Source organism: Equus quagga, chromosome 2 (assembly GCF_021613505.1).
Source record: "Equus quagga isolate Etosha38 chromosome 2, UCLA_HA_Equagga_1.0, whole genome shotgun sequence".
NCBI classification, from domain to species: Eukaryota; Metazoa; Chordata; class Mammalia; order Perissodactyla; family Equidae; genus Equus; species Equus quagga.
This window is the reverse complement of record NC_060268.1, coordinates 41,401,288-41,423,173: the sequence shown is the minus strand read 5'-3', so window position 1 is coordinate 41,423,173 and position 21,886 is coordinate 41,401,288. Positions and strand designations below refer to the sequence as shown.

Sequence of the window (21,886 nt, the reverse complement as noted above, 5' to 3'; positions counted from 1 at the left end):
GACCCAGCCACCCCTGACCCGGGAAGCCCACCATTCCTCTGTACCTCCTATCACTGACTCTGTGCTCGACAGGTTCCTGCTTTCAGCAGGAACAGGTCCCGTCCCCTTAGTGAGGAATCCCAGGCCCCTGTCGGGGCTCTGATAATCTAAAGTGAATCATACAACAGAATTAAGCACTGAGAAAATTTCTGGAGTGACTATTTTATCAATTCTCCTAAGGATGGTACATAGCTATTTTGATAGATACTTGGTCGATTAAAGGGATGAATTGTGAATTGTGCCAGTATTCTAAGAAATGCATTGTGTGTTATGGGTGAAAGAATCCTTTTTTTTTTCCAAAGCAGTCTAATTTTTGGTATTTGTTGAAAGGCTTTTTAGAGATATACTATAGTTAAATTTATTTAATTTTTACTAATTTTCCAGTTTAAAACTAGAGCTATATTTTAACAAGTTTTTTCTCTACTAACCCCACCCCCAATTACAGATTATCCAGTGAATCCAGCAGCCAATGGGCATTAGTGGTACAATTCTGCAGGCTCCACAATGTGAAACTGAGCACGTCTTACCTTATAGAGTGTGCCAAAGCAAATGACTGGTTACAGTTCATTATTCATAGCCAGCTCCATAATTACCACCCAGAGGAGGTAAGCCACCAGATGTTGCCAGTCATTCAAGAAGAGGAAGTTGGAATACTTATTGGAAGAAAAATAGCGTTCTTCCTGTTGTGTACACATAGGCTTTCGTTTGATATGACACTATTAGTTTTACTAAGATTTCAGCGGCTTGACTTTAGACAAAGGACTAGTCATTAGTACTAAAGAGGTGAAGGAAGAGTTTTTGTGACTCCAGATTGAAAATGGAAATTCACTCAAAAGCAAGAAACAACTTTGTAAAATTATAAGGTCACCTCTGACACAGTTCAGGGTGAGAAAGAACACTTTAGCCTATGCTTTTCTCTAACATTTTCAGCTCCCTTTGAAATTGAAAGTTGGTTGTCTGTTTTAATCATCTAATATGTTTTCTAGGTGAAATCTCTTCTCCAATATTTCAGCCCTGTCCTTCAAGACCACTTACAGCTGGCTTTTGAGAACTTGCCCTCAGTGTCCAACTCCAGAATGGACAATGATCAAGTCTGCAACAGGTCCCCCCAGGAACTCCAGAGAAACAAAGAAGAGACGGCTGATTTCTTTAAAATTCTGCTGCAGTGCTCAGAGGAGCCAAACTCCTGGTGTTGGCTCCTAGCTGAAGCAGTGAAACAACAGGCCCCTATCCTCAGTGTCCTGGCCTCGTGTCTCCAGGTGAGGATCTTGAGAAGCCTAAATTAAGAACCCAGAGAATATAAAAAAGGCGGGGGGCAGGAGACAGGGAAAGCTAATAATCAGAGAGGAAGTGGGGTGATGATTACAGTGAGGCTCCCCCATGTGTTTCCAAGGGTGCTGGAATTTTGTGGTTCTCTAGCTTAGACTCCAGGCCATCTTGTGCCCTGACGTTCAGTAACTTAAGTGGTCAGGGCCTTAGTTCCTGGTTGGCCATCACAGAGAAGAATGCTTCAGTCCACTGACCCCCCAGTGTCTCTTGAGCAGGGACGAGGGATGCCCTAGACAACCCTCTGATCAGCACTTCTGTGAAGGGCGGCCCTGTTTTCTTATACTTAGTACTTCCCTGACTTCCACATGTATCCACTCAGTCTCTTGGCCTTTTGAACTGCCACACTCTGCAGGATGGTTTATTTTACTTCCTTGATTGTTCATTAGAGTTTTTTCATGTCTGAAGGCTTTTTAAGCCATTTTAACTAATTTAGTGAGATGACTTGTTCTAAATAGGAAATATCCATCTGTAGTTGTAGCACTGCGGGAAACTTCCTCTGTCAGGTCATCCAGGCTCAGTGTTATTTTATTTTGAAAAGTTCTTATCCAATGGCAGGATTCCAGTGCTATTCCTTGTCTCTGTGTTTGGATCATCACTTCTGTGGAGGACAGTGTTGCAGCTGAAGCAATGGGACAAATTCAGGGTTCAACGGAGGGCCACACTTGGGACCTTGAGGACCTCTCAGTCATCTGGAGGACATTATTAATGAGACAGAAGAGCAAAACTCTCATCAGAGGTTTCCAACTTTTCTTTAAGGTAGTAATAGTCACTTCATTTCTTTCCTGAGTTTAAAAGGGTTACTTCAGAATATCCCCCATTGGCTTTTTCAGTTATTCCTATTCCTGGATGTTTTTCTTAGCCAACAAAAAATAATGGTAATAAAACTGCCATTTATTTAGCAAAGTGCTTTATATACATTATTTTAGTTGGTTCTCACAATAATCATATGCAAAGATAATATTGTATGAGAATATTATGAAGTTGTATTATCCTCATTTTACAGAGTAATAAACCAAGGCTCACAGAACTAACTTAACTAACATGCCCAGGGTTCTCAAAGTACTTTAATAAGTGGTGTACTTATGGTTCAAATCCATACTTTCTAATTCCCGAACTCCTGTCTTCTGCCCGAAAAGCTGCCACTGAAGTGATGGAAATGTATGGAGTGCAGACAGCAGTAGGTTGGCGGGTCAGTGGAACCCATTATCTAGGAGTGTATGTAGAGGTGTTCTAGCACCACCTAGTGGAATATTTCCTACTCACGTGCGGGGGACCAAGTATAGAATAGACAGAAAATGGACTGTTGAGTAGATGTACCTGGCCTGAGTATCTTTTTTTCCAAAAGGAAAAAGAAATAGAAATTTAGCTCCCTTGCTTTTTAAAATGTATGATTTAATTCTATGAAGCTGTTATTAATAGTATTTGTGTATTTAACCTCTTATATTGGCATTATTCATTGAGAAAATAGTATTAAGTTGAGGATTTTGTAATTTCATTCACTCTTCCTCAAAGGATTCCCCGTTGCTATTGATGATGGAAATGTATGAACTGTGTATGTTCTTCAAGAATTATAAGGAAGCCAAAGCAAAATTATTGGAGTTCCAGAAGAATCTTGAAACTGTAAGTTAGAATTTTAGTGCTCTCTCTTGCTGATTTGAAATTGTCTGCTAGTAGCCAGGATGTGGCAGCAGGTGAACAGCTGTCATGTAGCGTAAGTCAGTTGTCTGTACTGTTGCAGAGATGGGGGGTCAGGGCAGGAGTTGTGGGGGCCCTGCTTACAGCACCTTAGTTGCCAGGAATGACAGAGAGATTTCATCTAATGTGGTAACTCTGATCAGTCTCTTGATGCTGTAGCCAAGCTCAGTGGGAAAGAGATTAATGGTATCTGCTTTGGATGCTAGAGAGGAGTGTGGTAGTACATGGGCCACACTTGCCAATTCAGGACAGCTCCAGCAGCCGTTGAGTGTGAAGGGTGTTTAATTCTGCTTTATTCACTGTGACAGAAGATAATGGCTTTTTTCATCCTCACTCCTCGTGGTCCCTGTCCACATGATGCTGAGCCTTGTGGTCAATTTCAGGCTTTACCTATTCAGATGCTTGTTTCAGGCCTATTATATGTGGGGCTAATTAACCTTATGGGAAAAAAGAGGAAGTTACACGAAAGGAAAAGAAATATGCCTTTGTCTTGCTTGGGGTTTCAGCACTTTTGTCTTCTCTACCCCAAAAGAGCTCTGTGATAAATGAGACAAAACTGTATACTGATTCTACCTGACAAATATATCACAGTGGAACCTCATCATGGACTTTTGTTCTCAATCACGTTGGTGTTAACTGCAATGAAGATTTAAAAGTTAAATTATTTGAAAATGTTGAATCAGTTATTCCCATATGCCTGAGGCTCCTAAATCACAGAAAATAGGGACATTTATTCTCTGTGGCTGGGGCATTACCGGGTATCTTCTTCCTTTTTTGTATATATGTTATTTTTATTGTGGTGAAATACACCCAACATTTACCGTCTTAACCTTTAAGTGTACAGTCCAGTGGTATTAAGTTGTTGTGCGACCATTACCACCATCCATCGCCGTAACTCTTTTCATCTTGTAAAACTGAAACTCTGTACTCATTAAAGGATAACTCCCCCTTCTCCCCTGCCCCCAGCCTCTGACGATCACCGTTCAGCTTTCTGTCTTTATGAATTCGACTACTCTGAGTATCTTATGTAAGTGGAACAGTACAGTATTTGTCTTTTTGTGACTGGCTTATTTCTCTTGGCATAATGTCCTCAGAGTTCATCCGTGTTGTAGAATGTGTCAAAATTTCCTTCCTTTTTAATGCTGAATAATATCCCATTGTATGTATACACCACATTTTGTTCATCCATTCATCTGTTGATGGTCACTTTGGTTGCTTCCACATTTTAGCTGTTATAAATAATGCTGCTATGAACATGGTGTACAAATATCTCTTCAAGACCCTGCTTTCAATTCTTTTTGGGTATCTGCCCAGAAGTGGAATTGTTAGATGATATGGTAATTCTATTTTTAATATTTTGAGGAATCTCCATACTGTTTTTCCAGAATAGCTGTACCATTTTACATTCCCAACAATGGTGCACAAGAGTTCTAATTTTTCCACATTCTCACCAAAACTTGTTTTTTGGGGTTTTTTGATAGTAGTCATCCTAATGGTTTTGAGGTAGTATCTCACTGTAGTTTTGATTTGCATTTCCCTAATGATTAGTGACGCTGAGCGTCTTTTCATGTGCTTATTGGCTGTTTGTATATCCTCTTTCGATGTCTCTTCAAGTCCTTTGCCCATTTTTGAATCAGGTTGATTTTTTGTTGTTGTTGAGTTCTAGGTATTCTCTGTATATTCTGTATATTAATCCCATATTAGATATATTATTTGCAAATATTTTTCTCCCATTCTGTGGGTGGCCTTTTTACTCTGTTGATACTGTCTTTTGATGCACAAAATTTTAAAATTCATTTCCTGCATTACTCTCTTCTTTTGTATTTAGTTGATTTTTTGTAGTGGAATGTTTAAATTCCTTTCTCATTTCATTTTCTGTCTATTCTATAGCTATTTTTTTGTAGTTACCATGGGGATTACACTTCACATCCAAAAGTTATAAAACTGTAATTTGAATTTATACCAACTTAACTTCAGTAACATACAAAAACCACTCCTTTACACTCTGTCCCCACCACTTTTGGTTATTGATGTCATAAAATTACAACTTTATACATTGTGTGCCCCAAAACATAAACTAGTAATTCTTTTCAATGCATGAGTCTCTTAAATTATGAAAAAGACAAGATTTGGAGTTACAAACCAAACTTACAGTAACACTACATTTTACACTGATAATTTTTCTTTTTTTCTTTAAATGTATTAGTCTCTTAAATCATATAGAAAACAAAAAAACTATGCTACAGTAAGACTAGCTTTTATAATTGTTTGTGTATTTACCTTTATTGAGCTCTTTATTTCTGCATACCTCTTTGTGGTACTGTCTAGCATCCTTTCATCTTACCTTGCAGGACTCTTGACTCAGCTTTTGTTTACCTGGGAATGTCTTCATTTCTGCTTCACTTTTGAAGGACAGTTTTGCCAGAGATAGGGTTCTTGGTTGACAGGTTTTTTCTTTGAGCACTTTAAATATATTGGCCCACTGTCTTCTGACCTCTAAAGTTTCTGATGAGAAATCTGCTGATAATCTTATTAAGGATCCCTTGTACGTGATCAGTCACTTCTCTCTTCCTGCCTTCAAGATTCTCTTTGTCTTTTGAAAGTTTGATTGTAATATGTCTCAGTGTGAGTCTCTTTGAGTTCATCTTAATTGAAGTTCTTTGAGCTTCTTTGATGTTCATATGCATGTTTTTCATCAGATTTGGGAAGTTTTCAGCCATTATTACTTCAAATATTTTTCTCTACTCCTTTCTTTCTCTCTTTTGGGACTCCCAGTGAGTCTTTAATGTCTGGCTCTCAAAAGAGGAAAAAGCAAAGAATGAAGGGGGGAAGAAAAAGGGTGCTGGCCCTTTAAACCCCCTGAAAGTACTTAAGCTGGAGGGGGAGGGGAGTGCAACAATGGGAGAGGTGAAACAACAATGGCTGCCTGCCTCATTGCTCAAAAGCAGCTGTCAGCGATCAGAGCAGATCTCTGATATTTGGAAGACAGGTGCATTGTGTGTCATCCATTGTCCCCCAACCACCTCTGACTCCTGTAAGGTGTGTACAAGCTGCTTCAGGAACGTGTGCACGGCTGCCTACCACTGTGACTAGGGTTGTGGGTTGGGTAGCTGCTACTGCACTAAGGCCTGAAATTGGCCAAAATTACTGCAGTTTACCTTCCAAGTCTTCCTCTGGAAGTTGCAAGCCTTCAACAGACTCCAGAGTTCCAAAATAGTTACAGAGAGATTCTGCCAGTGCACTTGTTGTCTAGGTGGGAAGACAGATTCCTGGTGCTTCCTACTCTGCCATCTCCCCCTGCCCCTCTCCCCTTTTTTTAAGGAATTTATTTTTCAGAGCAACTTCAGTTTACAATAAAATTGAGAGGAAGGTACAGAGATTTCCCGTATACCTCCTACCCCCACACATGCATAGCCTCCCCCATTATCAGTATCACTCATCAAAATGGTCCATATGTTACCAAGGATGAACATGCATTGACACATCGTAATCATCCAAAGTCCATAGTTTACCTTAGCCTTCACTCTTGGTGTTATATGTTCTTTGGGTGTACATTTGGACAAATGTATAATGACATATGTCCATCATTATAATATACAGAGTATTTTCACTGCCCTGAAAATCCTCTGCCTGCCTGTTCATCCCTCCCTGCCCCCAACCCCTAGCAACCACTGATCGTTTTTGCTGCTTCCATAGTTTTGACTTTTCCAGAATGTGGTAAATTGGAATCATACAGAATTGTAGACTTTTCAGATTTCTTTCACTTAGTAATATGCATTTAAGTTTCCTCCAAGTCCCCTGGGTTGATACCTCATTTCTTTTTAAGGCTGAATAATATTACATTTTCTGGATATATACCAAGTCTGTTTATCCATGTCACTGAAGGACATCTTGGTTCCTTCCAAGTTTTGGCAATTTTGAATAAAGCTGGTCTAAGCATCCATGTGCTGGTTTTTGTGTGTGCCAGTTTTTGTGTTTTGTGACATAAATTTTCAACTCCTTTGGGTAAATGCCAAGGAGCAGGATTGCTGGATTGTATGGTAAGAGTATGTTTAGTTTTATAAGAAGCTGCCAAACTGTCTTCCAAAATGGCCGTAGCATTTTGCACTCCTGCCAGCAATGTATGAGAGTTCCTGTGGCTCCATATCTTTGCCAGCCTTTGGTGTTGTCAGTGTTCCCATTTGCCCATTCTAATAGGTATGCTGTGATATGTTGTTGTTGTTTTAATTTGCGTTTTTCTGATGACATATGATGTAGAGCTTCTTTTCATATGCTTATTTGCCATCCATATATCTTCTTTGGTGAGGTGTCTGTTAAGGTCTTTGGCCTATTTTTTAAAAGGGTTGTTTGTTTTCTTATTGTTTAAAGAGTTCTTTCTATATTTTGGATAACAGTCATTTATCAGATGTGTCTCTTGCAAGTATTTTCTCCCAGCCTGTGGCTTGTCTTCCCATTCTCTTGACATTGTCTTTTGTTGGCAGAAGTTTTTGATTTTAATGAAGTCCAGCCTAGTAATTATCTCTATCCTGGATTGTGTCTTTGTTGTTCTATCTAAAAAGGCGCCACCATACCCAAGGTCATCTGAGTTTTCTCCTACGTTACCTTCTAGGAGTTTATAGCTCTGCGTTTCATATTCAGGTCCTCCCAGGTGTCTTCTTCTTACCTGACCACCTCTGCCCCAGCCCCCTATAGACAGGCAGTGCAGCTGCTCTATCCTTGACTCAGCCCTTTACTTCCATATATTTTTTCCTTCAATCAGTTCTATCATCTGCCTGCTGTAGTCCCTCTTCTTAGAGCCACAGAGGTAGGTAAACAAGTAAATAAAGGCTAGGAGCCAATGTTCTAATTCAAGCTAATGAGGCCTGCTACTTGGAGTCATTTTCCTATTAATATTTTTAGCATTTGATTAAAATGACATAAATCCAGGCTTCTTAATTGAGATCCTACTCTAACGATAGTATAAACTACAAGCAAACTATTAGAACCAGTTGAGTAATGTTAAGCAAGTCTTTCTAAGAGGGCTTCATATGTGATTTCAGATCCTCTGGACACAAGGGCCGACCTAGATCCCTCTTGAAAGAAGCTCCTAAGTAAAACATGTCTGGTTAATTTCATAGCCACTCACAGGGCTATTAGTTTGACAGTCACTAACTAGGGGCATTTGCATCAGATCACTCCATCGTTAGTGTTCAGTCTTTAGGTCTTTTTCCCATCTTTGACTTTCACACACGCAGCTCTCTACACCAGGACATCCCACAAAGAGACAAACTACAAAGCCACAGAGGAGGGCTTGTTTCTGCCAGTTCTCTGAGCCACACCACTGATTCCGTGTGGAAAGGACCTGAATAAGCGTCCCCCTTTGTGATAGAAGATGACTTTTGATGGTACTGTGGCTTTCTCAGACATTCCCAAATTTGGAGGTTTTGATTTGCTGTTCCTGTGAAACCACCTTCCCTGACCCTCTTTTGTTTTTCATAGCTTGAAACAGCAGCCACAAAGGTCCACACTGTCATCCCTGCCCCATGGCTGAAGGAGCAGGTGTGCTTTCTTTTGAAGCTTATGCTGCAGCAGTGTAGGACCCAGTATGAGCTGGGGAAGCTTTTACAGCTGTTTGTTGGAGTAGAGCATCTCTTCCCTGATGGTAAGACAATCCTTACAATTAAGTTACTGTTAAGAAATTAGCTTTCTTAATCTTGAAAATATTTTAAAAGGGCATTCAGGAAATTGAAATGCCTCTAATATATGACGTTACATTTATAGTCCTTAAGGGAGTGTGAAGAAGAGGTTCCAGGAGACTTCAGTCATGGTTAAAGCATTCAAAACATAGCACAACAAGATGTAACATAAACAATCCAGTTATCTGCTCATGCTAAGCAGTTGTCACATAGCCACATTTCCCCCCAGCTAGCCTCTGCATTACCCTGTCACTATCATTCTCTGACAGGTAACCTTAACATGCCATCGTTGCTCAGGGTCACAAACTAGTTTCAGGAATGCCTAATTTGTTTTGAAGTTTTCAGAGACGAGTTGTGCTTATTTTTTGCAGATTCATCCAGACATTGGCAGTTGCTAAGCTTGTTGCTGATTGAATGAAACCAATATTGCTTTACCCTCTTTTCTACTTGTTTGATAATTTCAAATGTTTGTTGAATGATAATGTTATTCTTTTACACTAGATTCTGACATTTTCACTACTAGGGTTATTTTATCACATTTAAACTTACAGATGTTCAGCTGGAGAGCTCAGATTTGCACAGAATATGGACAGACTGCTGGGCTCAGTGCCAGCGTTGTAGGCTGTGGGGCTGGTGAGTGGAAGGAAAGAGAGGTGTTTCCAAAATGTAGGGTATTTAAGATAGTACTTGTCAGTTACTATGTAAACCAAACAGCAGGTCCTTTTAACATATAGATGTTTTCATTGATCTATAGTAATTTTAATTTTTTTCAGAAATGAATTTCCCGTTTTCTTGCTAGAGTTACTCTATTTTTCAAAAATTACAAGAATTGTCTACATTGTTAACCATTACCATAATGATTTTATTCATATAATTAAATTGTCTCTATTTTTATAGAATATTTGTGTGTGTGTGTGTGTGTGTAACATGTATGTGCTTAGAGAAAAGAAGTATTTTTTTAAAAAAACTGTATTTTAGGGGCCGGCCCTGTGGCCGAGTGGTTAAGTTCACACACTCTGCTTCAGCGGCCCAGGGTTTCGCTGGTTCGAATCCTGGGCGCAGCCATGGCACCACTCATCAAGCCATGTTGAGGTGGCATCCCACATACCACAACCAGAAGGACCTACAATTAGAATATACAACTGTGTACTGGGGGGCTTTTGGGAGAAGAAGAATGAAAAAACGAAGATTGGCAACAGATGTTAGCCCAGGTGCCAGTCTTTCCAAGAAAAACAAAAAAACCCTGTATTTTATATGAAGCCAGCAAAGAAACCCAGCATGCTCGTCCTAGTGGTTATTGTGTAGGGTGTCTCACTGTCCCTGGAAATGCGTAAACCAGAACACAGCCCAGCAGGTGGCATTGGGAGGAGGCTCTGAAAAATGTTTCTCATGCCCCTCCTTTATGGTAGGGCACACATAGGCTCTACACAGACTGGGAGTGAGAGCAGACCCAGCCACGTAAGTTATTGGCAGAGTATGCCTAATATTACCAATAATAAGAATTTCGCGAGGACATCAGGAAGAGCTCAGCTGGGTCTACCTGGGTTAAGTAGATAGATGTCCAGAGGAGCAATTGATGCTCCATTCTGAATACGATGTGCCATGCTAGAGCTTTGGCTTTTGGCTGGCTGCAGTTTTAACTGTCCTGCAAGTTCTGTGTCTTGATCCATATGATGCCTACATTGAATGAACGAGAGAACAATCAAGGTAGGAGAAAAATCCAGAAAGAAGTGGAACTAACCTGAATGAATGGCCAAATCTTCCCAAGGTTGACAGAGTTCCTACTACATAGTAGGCCACCAGCCTCTGCCCTGTATGTAGAGCCAGATGTGTAGACTGAGTCCGTGGGCTAATCTCTGATAGTTCTTAGTATGTGGGAGCTGCCTTATGGCTTCCTCTGCTAGTTAACCAGAATAGAAAAATAGGTTTCTGTTTTTCCTTTAGCCACATTATTATGTTAAACAGACATAGTTTCCTCTGATATTTAGTTACTCTTGAGATGCCATAGTGGCATTTCATTGATTAAATGTTTATATCCTCTTCTCTTTGGCACAGGTCCAGATGTGAAGAAGCTGTGTGTCCTCAGCCAGATTTTGAAAGATACGTCCATAGCCATTAATCATGTAATTATTACCAGCTACAGCCTTGAGACTTTTCAGCATGAATGTAGATCTATCTTGGAAAAACTGGAGACAGATGGACAGTTTGCTTTGGCCAGGAGAGTAGCAGAATTAGCTGAGTTACCTGTGGACAACTTGGTTATTGAAGAGGTATCATTAGTCTTTTAAGTTATTTAAAATCTTAGCTTTTTGAACCAGCATTAAACAGAGAATCAAATGAGATATGTAATTTATAGGAGATGAGGCTTTTTTACTTTTGACACACACATTACTTTCAGAAATGGAGAAGCCTAAGATGCCCATTATTGAAGAATGTATGCTTTAAATGTAAGGTTAGCTTACAGGATATGCTACAGTTATTTTCGTTTGAATAGAATTAAATATAAGGTAGCTTCTTGAACCCCATTCAATTAGATAAATTTAGAATTGTTTTTCATTCCTTAACTTTCCAGTTAAAATACCCAGGATCATCTGTAGCCAACCCCATATTCTCTGACTTGATTTCGTTTTGACAAGTATGGTATACTTAGCCTTAGCGTTTATGGTACTTCTTTATCCAGGAAAGGCTAAAATTCGCTTTGTTAAATTTCACAGATAACACAGGAAATGCAGACCTTAAAACACATTGACCAGTGGTCTCTGAAACAAGCAAAAATTGACTTCTGGAAAAAATGCCATGAGAATTTTAAGAAAAATTCCATTTCAAGCAAAGCAGCTTCTTCCTTTTTCTCAGCCCAGGCCCTTGTGGCATGTGCGTACCCGACTGAGGAGGGGCAGAGCAGCGTTGAAGAGCGCCATCTGCTGCTCACCCTGGCAGGGCACTGGCTTGCTCAGGAGGACCCGGTGCCTGTCAACCAGCTGGAGGAGCTGGAGAAGCAGATCTGGCTGTGCCGCATCACCCAGCACACCCTCAGAGGAAGCCAGGGGGAAACAGAGCCCAGATTTTCTCAACAGATCTCAACTAGTGGGGAACTTTCTTTTGATAGCTTAGCCAGTGAGTTTTCATTCTCCAAGTTGGCTGCTCTGAACACATCAAAATACTTAGAACTTAATGGCCTTCCATCCAAAGAGACTTGTGAGAACAGACTGGATTGGAAGGAGCAGGCGTCACTACACTTTTTGATTGGGCGCCTCTTGGATGATGGCTGTGTGCATGAAGCAAGTAGAGTGTGCCGCTATTTTCATTTCTACAACCAAGATGTTGTCTTGGTATTGCACTGTAGAGCACTGGCTTCAGGGGAAGCTAGTGTGGATGACCTGCATCCAGAGATCCATGCTCTCCTACAAAGTGCTGCGCTGCCTGAGGGAGAAGAAGAACCTGGCATTCCTCTAAGGAAAGCCCAAAGCAGTAAGTGAAGGAGAGCAGAATGCCCTGGGTCCTTAGCGGTGCTGTTGGCAGTCTCTCCAGGAAGAAAAAGGTCCCTTTTGGCATACTAGTTACACTAAGTTAAAGGGATAGCACCTCTTTTCCAGGTAATCCATAAACTAGGTAATTAATAGTCACTGAGGTAGAAATTCCTGTCTTTTAATTAGCTATTATCAAAGTTAGAGGGAATCCATCTGACTTATAACTGGTTCATTGAAATTTATTCTATACGAATAATCATGTGTCCAGTTGTACATTGATAGTAAATAGAAATATGGTTGATTTTTGTGTTAACCTTGTATCCTGTGACCTTGCTGAACTCACTTATCCTAGAAGTTTTCTTATAGATTCCTTGGGACTTTTCTACAGAGACATCATGTCTGTGAACAGAGACAGTTTATTTCTTCCTTTCTAATCTGTATGCCTTTTATTTCTTTTTCTTGCTTTATTGTACTGGCTGGGACTTCCAGTGCAGTGTTGGATAGGAGTGGTGAAAATGGACATCCTTGCCTTTTTACTCATCTTAGGGAAAAAGAATTCAGTCTTTTGTCGTTAAGTATGGTATTTGCTGTAGGTTTATTTGAAGATACACTTTGTCACATTGAGGAAGTTCCCTTCTATTCCTAGTTTGTTGAAAGTTTTATGGTGAATTGATGTTGAATTTTGTCATGTTTTTCTCTGTCCATTGATATGATCATGTGTTTTTTCTCTTGTTTAGACTATTAACATAGTGGATTACATTAATTGATTTTTTTAAATGTCGAATCAGTTTTGCATTCCCAGGATAAACGCCACTTGGTCATGGTGCATTATTCTTTTTGATATATCACTGGAATCGATTTACTATTTTGAGAATTTTTAGATTTATGTTCACGAGGAATTGTTCTGTATTTTTTCTTTTTTGTATCGTCTTTCTCTGGTTTTTGTATCAGGGTAATGCTGGTTTCATGGGTTGGAAAGTACTCCTTCTTCCGTCTTCTGGAAAATGTTGTGTGGAATTGGTGTTATTTCTTCTTTAAATATTCAGTAAAATTTACCAGTGAAACTCTCTGAACCTGGAGATTTCTGTTCTGGAATATTTTTAACAATGAATTTAATTTCTTTCATAGTTTTATGACTAATCAGGTTATCTTTTTCATCTTGGCTGAATTTTGCTAGCTTATGGTTTTTGAGGAAACTTTTTTTCCTGCCTCTTAGGTTATGTGAACATTTTTTAGTCTTCTATTTTAATTTGTTGTGACTTTGACTATATAGCTTTGCATAGTGTTTTAATTGGTTGCTTTAGATTACATTGTATGTTCTTAACTTTCACAGTCTACTTAGAATCAATATTTTACCACCTCAAACAAGGTTATAATTTTTGCTTTCAACCGAAAAATATATTTTTAAAAACTGCAGAATAATTTGTTGTATTTACTCAGATATTTACAATTTTTGTTTCTCTTCATTCCTGATGTTCCAAGTTTCCTTCTAGTTATTTTGCCTTCTGACTAAAGGACGGACTTTAGTAATTCTTCTGGAGTTATCTGCTAGCAACAGAGTCTCTTAGTTTTTCTTCATGTGGGAATGTGTCTATTTCACCTTCATTTTTGAAGGATGATTTTTCCTGGATATAGAAAATTTGATACAAGCATACCTCAGCGATATTGCAGGTTCAGTTCCAGATGGCTGCAATAAAGCCAGTTACACGAATTTTTTGGTTTCTCAATGCATATAAAAGTTATGTTTACACTATACTGTAGTCTGTTAAGTGTGCAATAGCATTATGTCTAAAAAACAATGTACATATCTCAATTAAAAAATACTTTATTGCTAAAAAATACTAACCATCATCTGAGCCTTCACCGAATTATAATGTTTTTGCTGGTGTGGGGTCTTGCCTCGATATTAATGGCTGCTGACTTTTAGGTGATGCTTTCAGCAATTTCTTAAAATAAGATAACAGTGGATTCACTGCATCAGTTGCCTCCTCCTTTCATGAATGATTTCTCAGTAGCATGCAGTGCTGTCTGTTAGCCTTTTACCCACAGTAGAACTTGTTTCAGAATTGGAGTCAGTCCTTTCAAACCCTCCTGCTGCTTTATCAACTAAGTTTATGTAATATTCTGAATCCTTTCTTGTCAACACTCTTCACAGTATCTTCACTAGGAGTAGTTTGCAGCTCAAGAAACCACTTTGTTTTCTCATCCACAAGAAGCAACTCCTTGTCTGTTAAAGTTTTATCATGAGATTGCAGCAATTCAGTCACATCTTCAGACTCCACTTCTAATTCTAGTTCTCTTGCTATTTCCACCACATCTGCAGTTACTTCCTCCACTGAAGTCTTGACTCTCTCGAAGTCATCCATGATGGTTGGAATCAACTTCTTCCAAACTCCTGTTAATGTTGATATTTTTGACCTCTTCTCGTGAATCACGAGTGTTCTTAATGGCATCTAGAATGGCAGATTCTTTCCAGAAGGTTTTCAGTTTACTTTGCTCAGATCCATCAGAGGAATCACTATCTATGGCAGCTACAGCCTTATGAAGTGTATTTCTTTTTTTGTTTTAAAGCATGCATAATCATTCTGGATTTTTTTTAAGATTTTATTTTTCCTTTTTCTCCCCAAACCCCCTTGGTACATAGTTGTGTATTTTTGGTTGTGGGTCCTTCTATTTGTGGCATGTGGGATGCCACCTCAGCATGGCCTGACAAGTGGTGCCATGTCTGTGCCCAGGATCCAAACCGGTGAAACCCTGGGCCACTGAAGCAGAGCGTGCAAACTTAACCACTCAGCCACGGGGCCAGCCCCTGACGTGTATTTCTTAAATAAGACTTGAAAGTCGAAAGTATTTCTTTTTTTTTGAAGATTGGCTGTGAGCTAACATCTGTTGCCAATCTTCCTCTTTTTTTCCCTCCCCAAAGCCCCCAGTACATAGTTGTATATTCTAGTTGTAGGTCCTTCTGGTTGTGCTATGTGGGAAGCCGCCTCAGCATAGCTTGATGAGTGGTACTAGGTCTGTGCCCAGGATCCAAACCAGCAAAGCCCAGGCTGCCGAAGCGGAGCACGCAAACTTAACTACTCGGCCATGGGGCCAGCCCCTGAAATTAATCCTTGATCCATGAGCTACAGAATGGATGACATGTTAGCAGGCATGAAAACGAGATTAGTCCAGTTGTGCATCGCTATCAGAGCTCTTGGGTGACCAGGTGCATTGTCCATGAGCAGTAATATTTTGAAAGGAATCTTTTTTTCTGAGCAGTAGATCTCAGCAGTAGGCTTAAAATATTTAGTAAACTATGTTGTCAACAGATATGCTCTCACCCAGGCTTTGTTGCTCCATTTATAGAGCACAGGTAGAGTAGATTTAGCATAATTCTTAAGGGCTCTAGGATTTTCAGAACAGTAAATGAGCATTGGCTTCAACTTAAAGTCACCAGCTGCATTAGCCCCTAACAAGTCAGCCTGTCCTTTGGAGCTTTGAAGCCAGGCACTGACTTCTCTCTGGCTATAAAAGTCCTATATGGCATCTTATTCCAATATAAGGCTGTTTTGTCTTCATTGAAAATTTGTTGTTTAGTGTAGCCGCCCTCATTAATGATCTCAGCTAGATCTTCTGGACAACTTGCTGCAGCTTCTATCAGCACTTGCTGCTTCACCTTGCTCTTTTATGTTATGGAGATGGCTTCTTTCCTTAAACCTCATGAACCAACCTCTGCGAGCTTCAGACTTTTCTTCTTCAGCTTACTCACCTCTCTCAGCCTTCAGAGAATTGAAGAGAGTTAGGGCCTTGCTCTGGACTAGATTTTTGCTTAAGAGAGTGTTGTGGCTGGTTTGATCTTCCATCCAGACCACTAAATTAACTTTCTCCATATCAGCAATAAGACTACTTCACTTTCTTATCATTTGTGTGTTCACTGGAGTAGCACTTTTAATTTCCTTCAAGAACTTTTCCTTTGCATTCATAACTTGGCTAATTGTTTGGTGCAAGAGGCTTAGCTTTTGGCCTGTCTCAGCATTTGACATGCTTTCTAGCTTTTTTACCCCCAAAGTAATCTCTATTTTTTATGCTTTTTTTTTTAGTGAAGAAGATAGGCCCTAAGCTAACACCTGTTGCCAATCTTCCTCTTTTTTTTTTTCCCTCTCCCCAAGGCCCCAGCACACAGTTGTATGTCCTAGTTGTACGTCATTCTAGTTATTCTACGTGGGATGCTGCCACAGCATGGCCTTGATGAGCAGGGTGTAGGTCCGCACCCAGGATCCAAACTGGTGAACCCCAGGCCGCCAAAGCAGAGCACGCACACTTAACCACTCCGCCATGGGGCTGGCCCTCTAGCTTTGTAAAGTGAGAAATGTGCGACTCTTTCTTTCACTTGAACACTTAGAGGTCATTGTAGAATTATTAACTGGCTTAATTTCAGTCTTGTTGTGTCTCAGGGAATAGGGAGGCCTGAGGAGAGGGAGACAGATGGGGGAACTGCTGGTCTGTAGAGCAGTCAGAATACACACAACATTTTTCAGTTAAGTTCACCACCTTACATAGCATAGTCTGTGGCACCCCAAAACAATCACAATAGTGACCTCAAAGATCACTGATCACAAATATAATAATAATGAAAAACTTTGAAATATTGTGAGGGTTACCAAAATGTGACACAGAGACATGAAGTGAGCAAATGCTGTTGGAAAAATGTCACCCAGTAGACTCGCTCAACTTAGAGTTGCCACAAAGCAAAGTGCTGTGAACGTGGTACGCCTATATTTTCTTTCCCCACTTAAAAATGTTGTACCACTTCCCTTTGACCTCCGTGGTATCTGATGAATAATCTGCAGTCATTTGAATCATTATTCTATGGATAATGCATTTTTCTCTGGTTGCTTTCAAGGTTTTTTTCTGTCTTCATTCTTCAGTAGTTTGATTATAATGTGACTGGGCATGTATTTCTTTGGGTTTTCCGTATTTGGTGTTCACTAAGCTTCTTGAACTGGATGTCAGTTTATGTGTTTCACCAAATTTAGGTAGTTGTCAGACATTATTTTTTCAGCACCATACACTTAGTCTTCTCCTTCTGGGACTCCAATGACATGAATTTTAGAAGATTGTTATTGTCTCACAAGTCCCTGAGACTTTGTTCATTTTTTTCCCCAATATTTTCTCTTTGTTGTTCAGATTGGACAATTTCTGTTAATCTATCTTCAATTTCACTGACTCTTTTCTCTGGCATTTCCATTCTGCTAGAGAGTTTTTTTCATTTCTGTGATTTCAAAATTTCAGTTATTTTTCAGTTCTAAAATTTTCATTTTTTTCTTCTTTATACCTTCTATTTGCTGAGAATTTCTGTTTTTCTGTTTATCTTAAGAACATCCATAATTGTTTCTTGGAACATTTGTATAATAGCTTTAAAGTCTATCAGATAATTCCAACATTTGTGTCATTTTAGTGCTGGATGTCATCTGTTGTCTTTTCTCATATGAGTTGAGATTTTCCTGCATTTTTTGTATGCTGAATAATTTTGGGTTGCATCCTAAACATTTTGAAAAATATGTTATGAGACTCTGGGTCTTGTTTAAATCCTGTGAAGAACGTCAGTATTGTTTTTAGCAGGCGGTTGACCTGGTTAGATTCAGGCTCCAAGTTCCAGCCCACTTTCTGGGGGTTCTGGCTCTAACATCAGGTCAGTTTTCAAATCCTTTGTGGTACTCTGCAGATCTATCCTGTGTGTGCCATCCTGTGGTCGGTCTGCAACCTGGGTAGTGGCCTCTCTGTTAATTCAGTTCTCAGAGTCTTTGATGTGCTGGTTAGGATCAGATCCATACATGCAAAGCCAGGGGTGAGCCCTAGTGTTTGTAAACAACTTTGTCTTGCTTTCCTGAATCTCTCTCTCAAATACTTTCTGGTTCCCTGAGGTTTCGCTTTTCAGTCTTGTGGCCAAAAGGTGGAGGTTTAGTCACCCCGTTCTGTCACACATTTCCCTGACTATGCTGGCATCCAGGGCCAACTGATAGGAGGATAATGCAAAAAGGAACAGGTTCACTTTACCTTCTTGGGACCAGAGCACCTCTGATCTGAAAAGAATGTTCCCCTCTGAGTGTTGGCTCTTGCCAGTCTGCCAGCACAGCCGAGGGGGTGCGGAGGAGCTGGGATGAGAGAGGGAGGGGCATTAGGAGTTTCCTTTCCTCCTTGAGTCCGTCCTGGAAGGCTTCACCTGGAGCACTCTCTCTCTGTGAACCTTAGTCCCTGGTTCTGGGTTTCAGGAAGCATTCCATTCAGGCTGGAGGTTACTAGGGGGGAAAAATGGTAATTCTGGTCATCTTCAGCCCCCCTGCTACTGTTTACTTTTGCGTCCTCACAGAGTGCTGCATGCACTGTGTCCGGGTTTTATATTGAGTTCAGTAGAAGAGACAGGGTCAAGTGAGCTGACTCCACCTGACCTAGAACTAGAACCCCAGAGGATCTTAAGCAGGGTAATAACTGGTCTGAATTGCTTTTTACTTTTTTGTCTTTAAAATATATTTTTTAATGCATAATATCTTAAATGTAAAAGTATTACATGCTTAGTGTAACAAATCACACAATACAGAAGTACATAAAGGAAAGTGAAAGTCATTTGCCCATTCAACACCATCCCCACCAAATTCCCCAGAATAACACCTGATTATGTGAAAGATTGACTTGGGGAAGATGAGAGGCTGGCAGCGGGAGACGGTAATCACCTCTTCGATGCAGGGTGGTGAAGGCTGGAACTAAGGCAGTGATTGGAGAAATGTTTTGGAGATGCATCAGTCCAGACCTGACGACTTGTTTGATATGAGGGGAAACTGAGAGGGGTATGTGTGGAGGGGAGTCTAGCAGGCATCTTTGGTGATGATCTCTAGCGTTCATTAGGTGGTTTTGAGTCTTTTCTAGCCTATGAGGCCTTTCAGGTATCCTGGGCTAGGATTTCCTGGAAGCAGGCAGTGAAGGAAGTTTAAGTGGGTGTGAGCCCAGTCAGAAGTGGTCCCAGACCCAAAGGGAGTCATGGGGGTGCAATGCCGGAAGCTGTGAGCAGAGAGGTAGAGTCATAGGGGGCTGGGGACAGGCCTTACCTTGTCAACTTAAAGCCCCCCTCAGACCTGTCTTTGCTCCCAGCTTCAAGTTTGGATAGTCAGTCGTTTGTGATGCTGCCCTCAAGTGATGAAGTGGTGACTAATCTGGAAACTCTGACTGGCAAATGCCTCCATGGGAAAAACTACTGCCGGCAGGTCCTCTGTCTGTATGAACTTGCCAAGGTATGTGCCCAAGGGCGGGCCCTCCACGGGAAGCTCCCTCTGAGAGGAAGGGAAGCAGGAAGTTGGAGGTAGATTTTGGATATTGCCAAGTCAGCCCTTCAGATGATAATCATGACCTGGGAGTAGAGCTCTTGTCAGGATGTTGGCCTATAAATCCATTCCTGGAGAGCAGTGGGGAGGACGCCATGCCAGGGTCCAGGGCCATTTGAGTCTTGGCTGCAGCTCCGCCAGCCAGAAGTTAGGGCAAGAGATTTCCCTTCTCTGGGCTCCTGGTTCTTGATCTATAAATGATTTGACCACAAGGGTCCCTTCTGGCCCTAAAACTTAGGTTTTGCTTCAGGATTGTTTGGAGCTTTCTATGGGGGGGTGGAGAGCCCAAAATAAGTTTTAAAATAAGACAAAATGGAATATGATGATTATAAAGACAGGAGTCAGAACAGCCAGGAATTGTTTGTAGCTTTGTGCTGATTGAAGGCAAAAAGCAGTAGACTCTAGGTGAAGTGGGTGAGCATGAGAGAAACAGAGCCGAGCAGGAAAGCCCTTTGCCTTGGGTAAGGCGCAGAGGCTTCTTTGGAAGTTGAGGGTTTTGCTGCTGCTGTGGGAATGATAAAGAAGAGGCTCTTGCCTTTTATTCAACTTTCTTATGTTTCATAACATTTGAAAAGCCCAGTGTTCAACAAGAGATAAGTCACCTGACGCGTTCTGAAGACAAGCCTTTCTCTTGCTTGGATTCAGCCCATTGGCAAAGCGATAGAAAGGGCTAGAAAACAGTGCTTCCTTCTTCTAAAGTTCCTGCTCAGGGTGAGGGATCTTTAAGCTCAGAAAATGATGGAGTCTGTCCACATCAGATTTCAGAAAGGGCTGTCTTTTGCTAGCTTTTTCCTGGCTCCTAACGATAGCTTTGACTGCTTTGCCCTCCTCTCAGGAGTTGGGTTGTTCCTACACAGATGTGGCTGCCCAGGATGGTGAGGCCATGCTCCGGACAATCTTGGCCTCTCAGCAGCCTGACCGGTGCAAGCGAGCCCAAGCCTTCATCAGCACCCAGGGCCTCGAGCCAGACACGGTGGCTGAACTTGTGGCCGAGGAGGTGACCAGAGAGCTGCTGACCCCATCAGAAAGAGCAGGTACCCTGCCCTCCAGCCTCGCCAGCCTTTCAGACCACATTCGCACGTTCCCAGCATTAAGGATTTGGATGTTATGCTCATACGCATCCTGCATGCTGCCCTTTTAAGTTGCCAGGTTGCACTTGTAAGAGGAGAACACATTGCATTTATTTTGTTGTTGTTGATTTTTGTTTGCTTATTGTTTTGTGATTGTTATTTAGAGTAGCTGTGCCTTTCTCTGAGCTCATGAACTGCTGTCCTGTAAGATGACCACTAGGCCAAGGTATTAGAGCTCGGCAAGAGGAGAGCTGTGCTGGGAGCTCCTGTAGCATTACCTCCTGGTGCCCGGGCCCGGCAGAGTGGGCCTCCTGGCTCTTATCCTTCTCACAGTTCTCTTGAGGTCACACCAGCACCTTTCTCCACTTCTGTCTGTACAGGACAGAAGCAGATGTTCACCCCAGCAGAGGAAAGCCAGACTTTTCTTCAACTGACCACTTTGTGTCCAGACCGCACATTGGTAGGCATGAAGTTGTTGGATAAGATTTCCTCCGTTCCCCATGGGGAGTTGTCTTGCAGTAAGTTCTTGGCCATTTTCTTATATGTTTTGGGCCCAAGCAGAGATTCAGGAAGTCTTCTGGAGTTAGTCTTTCCAAAACTCAATTTGGATCCTTGCCCCTGCTCTGGATCCCACCTCTCCTACATGGTTTATAAATTCTTGGTAAAAAGCCATAAGTTCACTGAAAAAAATTTAGAAAATATATATGGAAAAGCAGCCTAAAATTTTAAAAATCACACAGGTAACCTTTTAACATTGGCATATTTATCTTATTTTACTCTTACATTACCCTGCAAAGTGGGTATTATTGTCCCCATTTTAGAAGGAGGAAAACCGAAGCTTAGAGAAGTTGATTAATTTCTAAGTGTTAAGTGGCAGAGCTGCTATGTGAGCCCAGTCTGTGGGGTTTCAAAGCTGCTCGCTTCCACAATGTCTAGCTCAGTGCAAGTGTCCAGTGGTATGTGTCCCTCTGATCTGTTTCTATGCAAGTCTACAGGTTTTTATTTTTCAAAAATGGCATTATATTGTGCTTACTGTTTATAATTACTTTATGGATATGCTTCCATTAACCTCTTTCCATGACATTGAATATTCTTCTATATCATTTTTAATGGTTACACAGTATTTCTCTTACATGTAATTAAAAATTTTATACCCTATTTTGGGACCTTTAGATTGCTTCCAATTTTCTGCCGTTTTTAAACTGTCAACAGATATCCTTATAGGCAAATCTATGTGCATATCCATGATTATT

At 40.8% G+C, this 21,886-nt stretch overlaps 1 protein-coding gene across 4 annotated transcripts in view; it reads left to right on the top strand.

Moving 5' to 3' along the window:
- SPG11 (SPG11 vesicle trafficking associated, spatacsin) overlaps window positions 1–21,886 on the top strand; it is a 75,696-nt gene that overhangs the window by 47,227 nt on the left and 6,583 nt on the right. For all 4 annotated transcript variants that reach the window (XM_046654055.1, XM_046654053.1, XM_046654054.1 and 1 more), the window contains exons 24-33: window positions 485–644; window positions 1,026–1,298; window positions 1,924–2,124; window positions 2,881–2,988; window positions 8,542–8,704; window positions 10,794–11,008; window positions 11,453–12,206; window positions 19,334–19,473; window positions 20,399–20,597; window positions 21,014–21,151. In XM_046654055.1, the coding sequence (XP_046510011.1) occupies window positions 485–644; window positions 1,026–1,298; window positions 1,924–2,124; window positions 2,881–2,988; window positions 8,542–8,704; window positions 10,794–11,008; window positions 11,453–12,206; window positions 19,334–19,473; window positions 20,399–20,597; window positions 21,014–21,151 (2,351 nt within the window). The remainder of the gene's footprint in view (window positions 1–484; window positions 645–1,025; window positions 1,299–1,923; window positions 2,125–2,880; window positions 2,989–8,541; window positions 8,705–10,793; window positions 11,009–11,452; window positions 12,207–19,333; window positions 19,474–20,398; window positions 20,598–21,013; window positions 21,152–21,886) is intronic.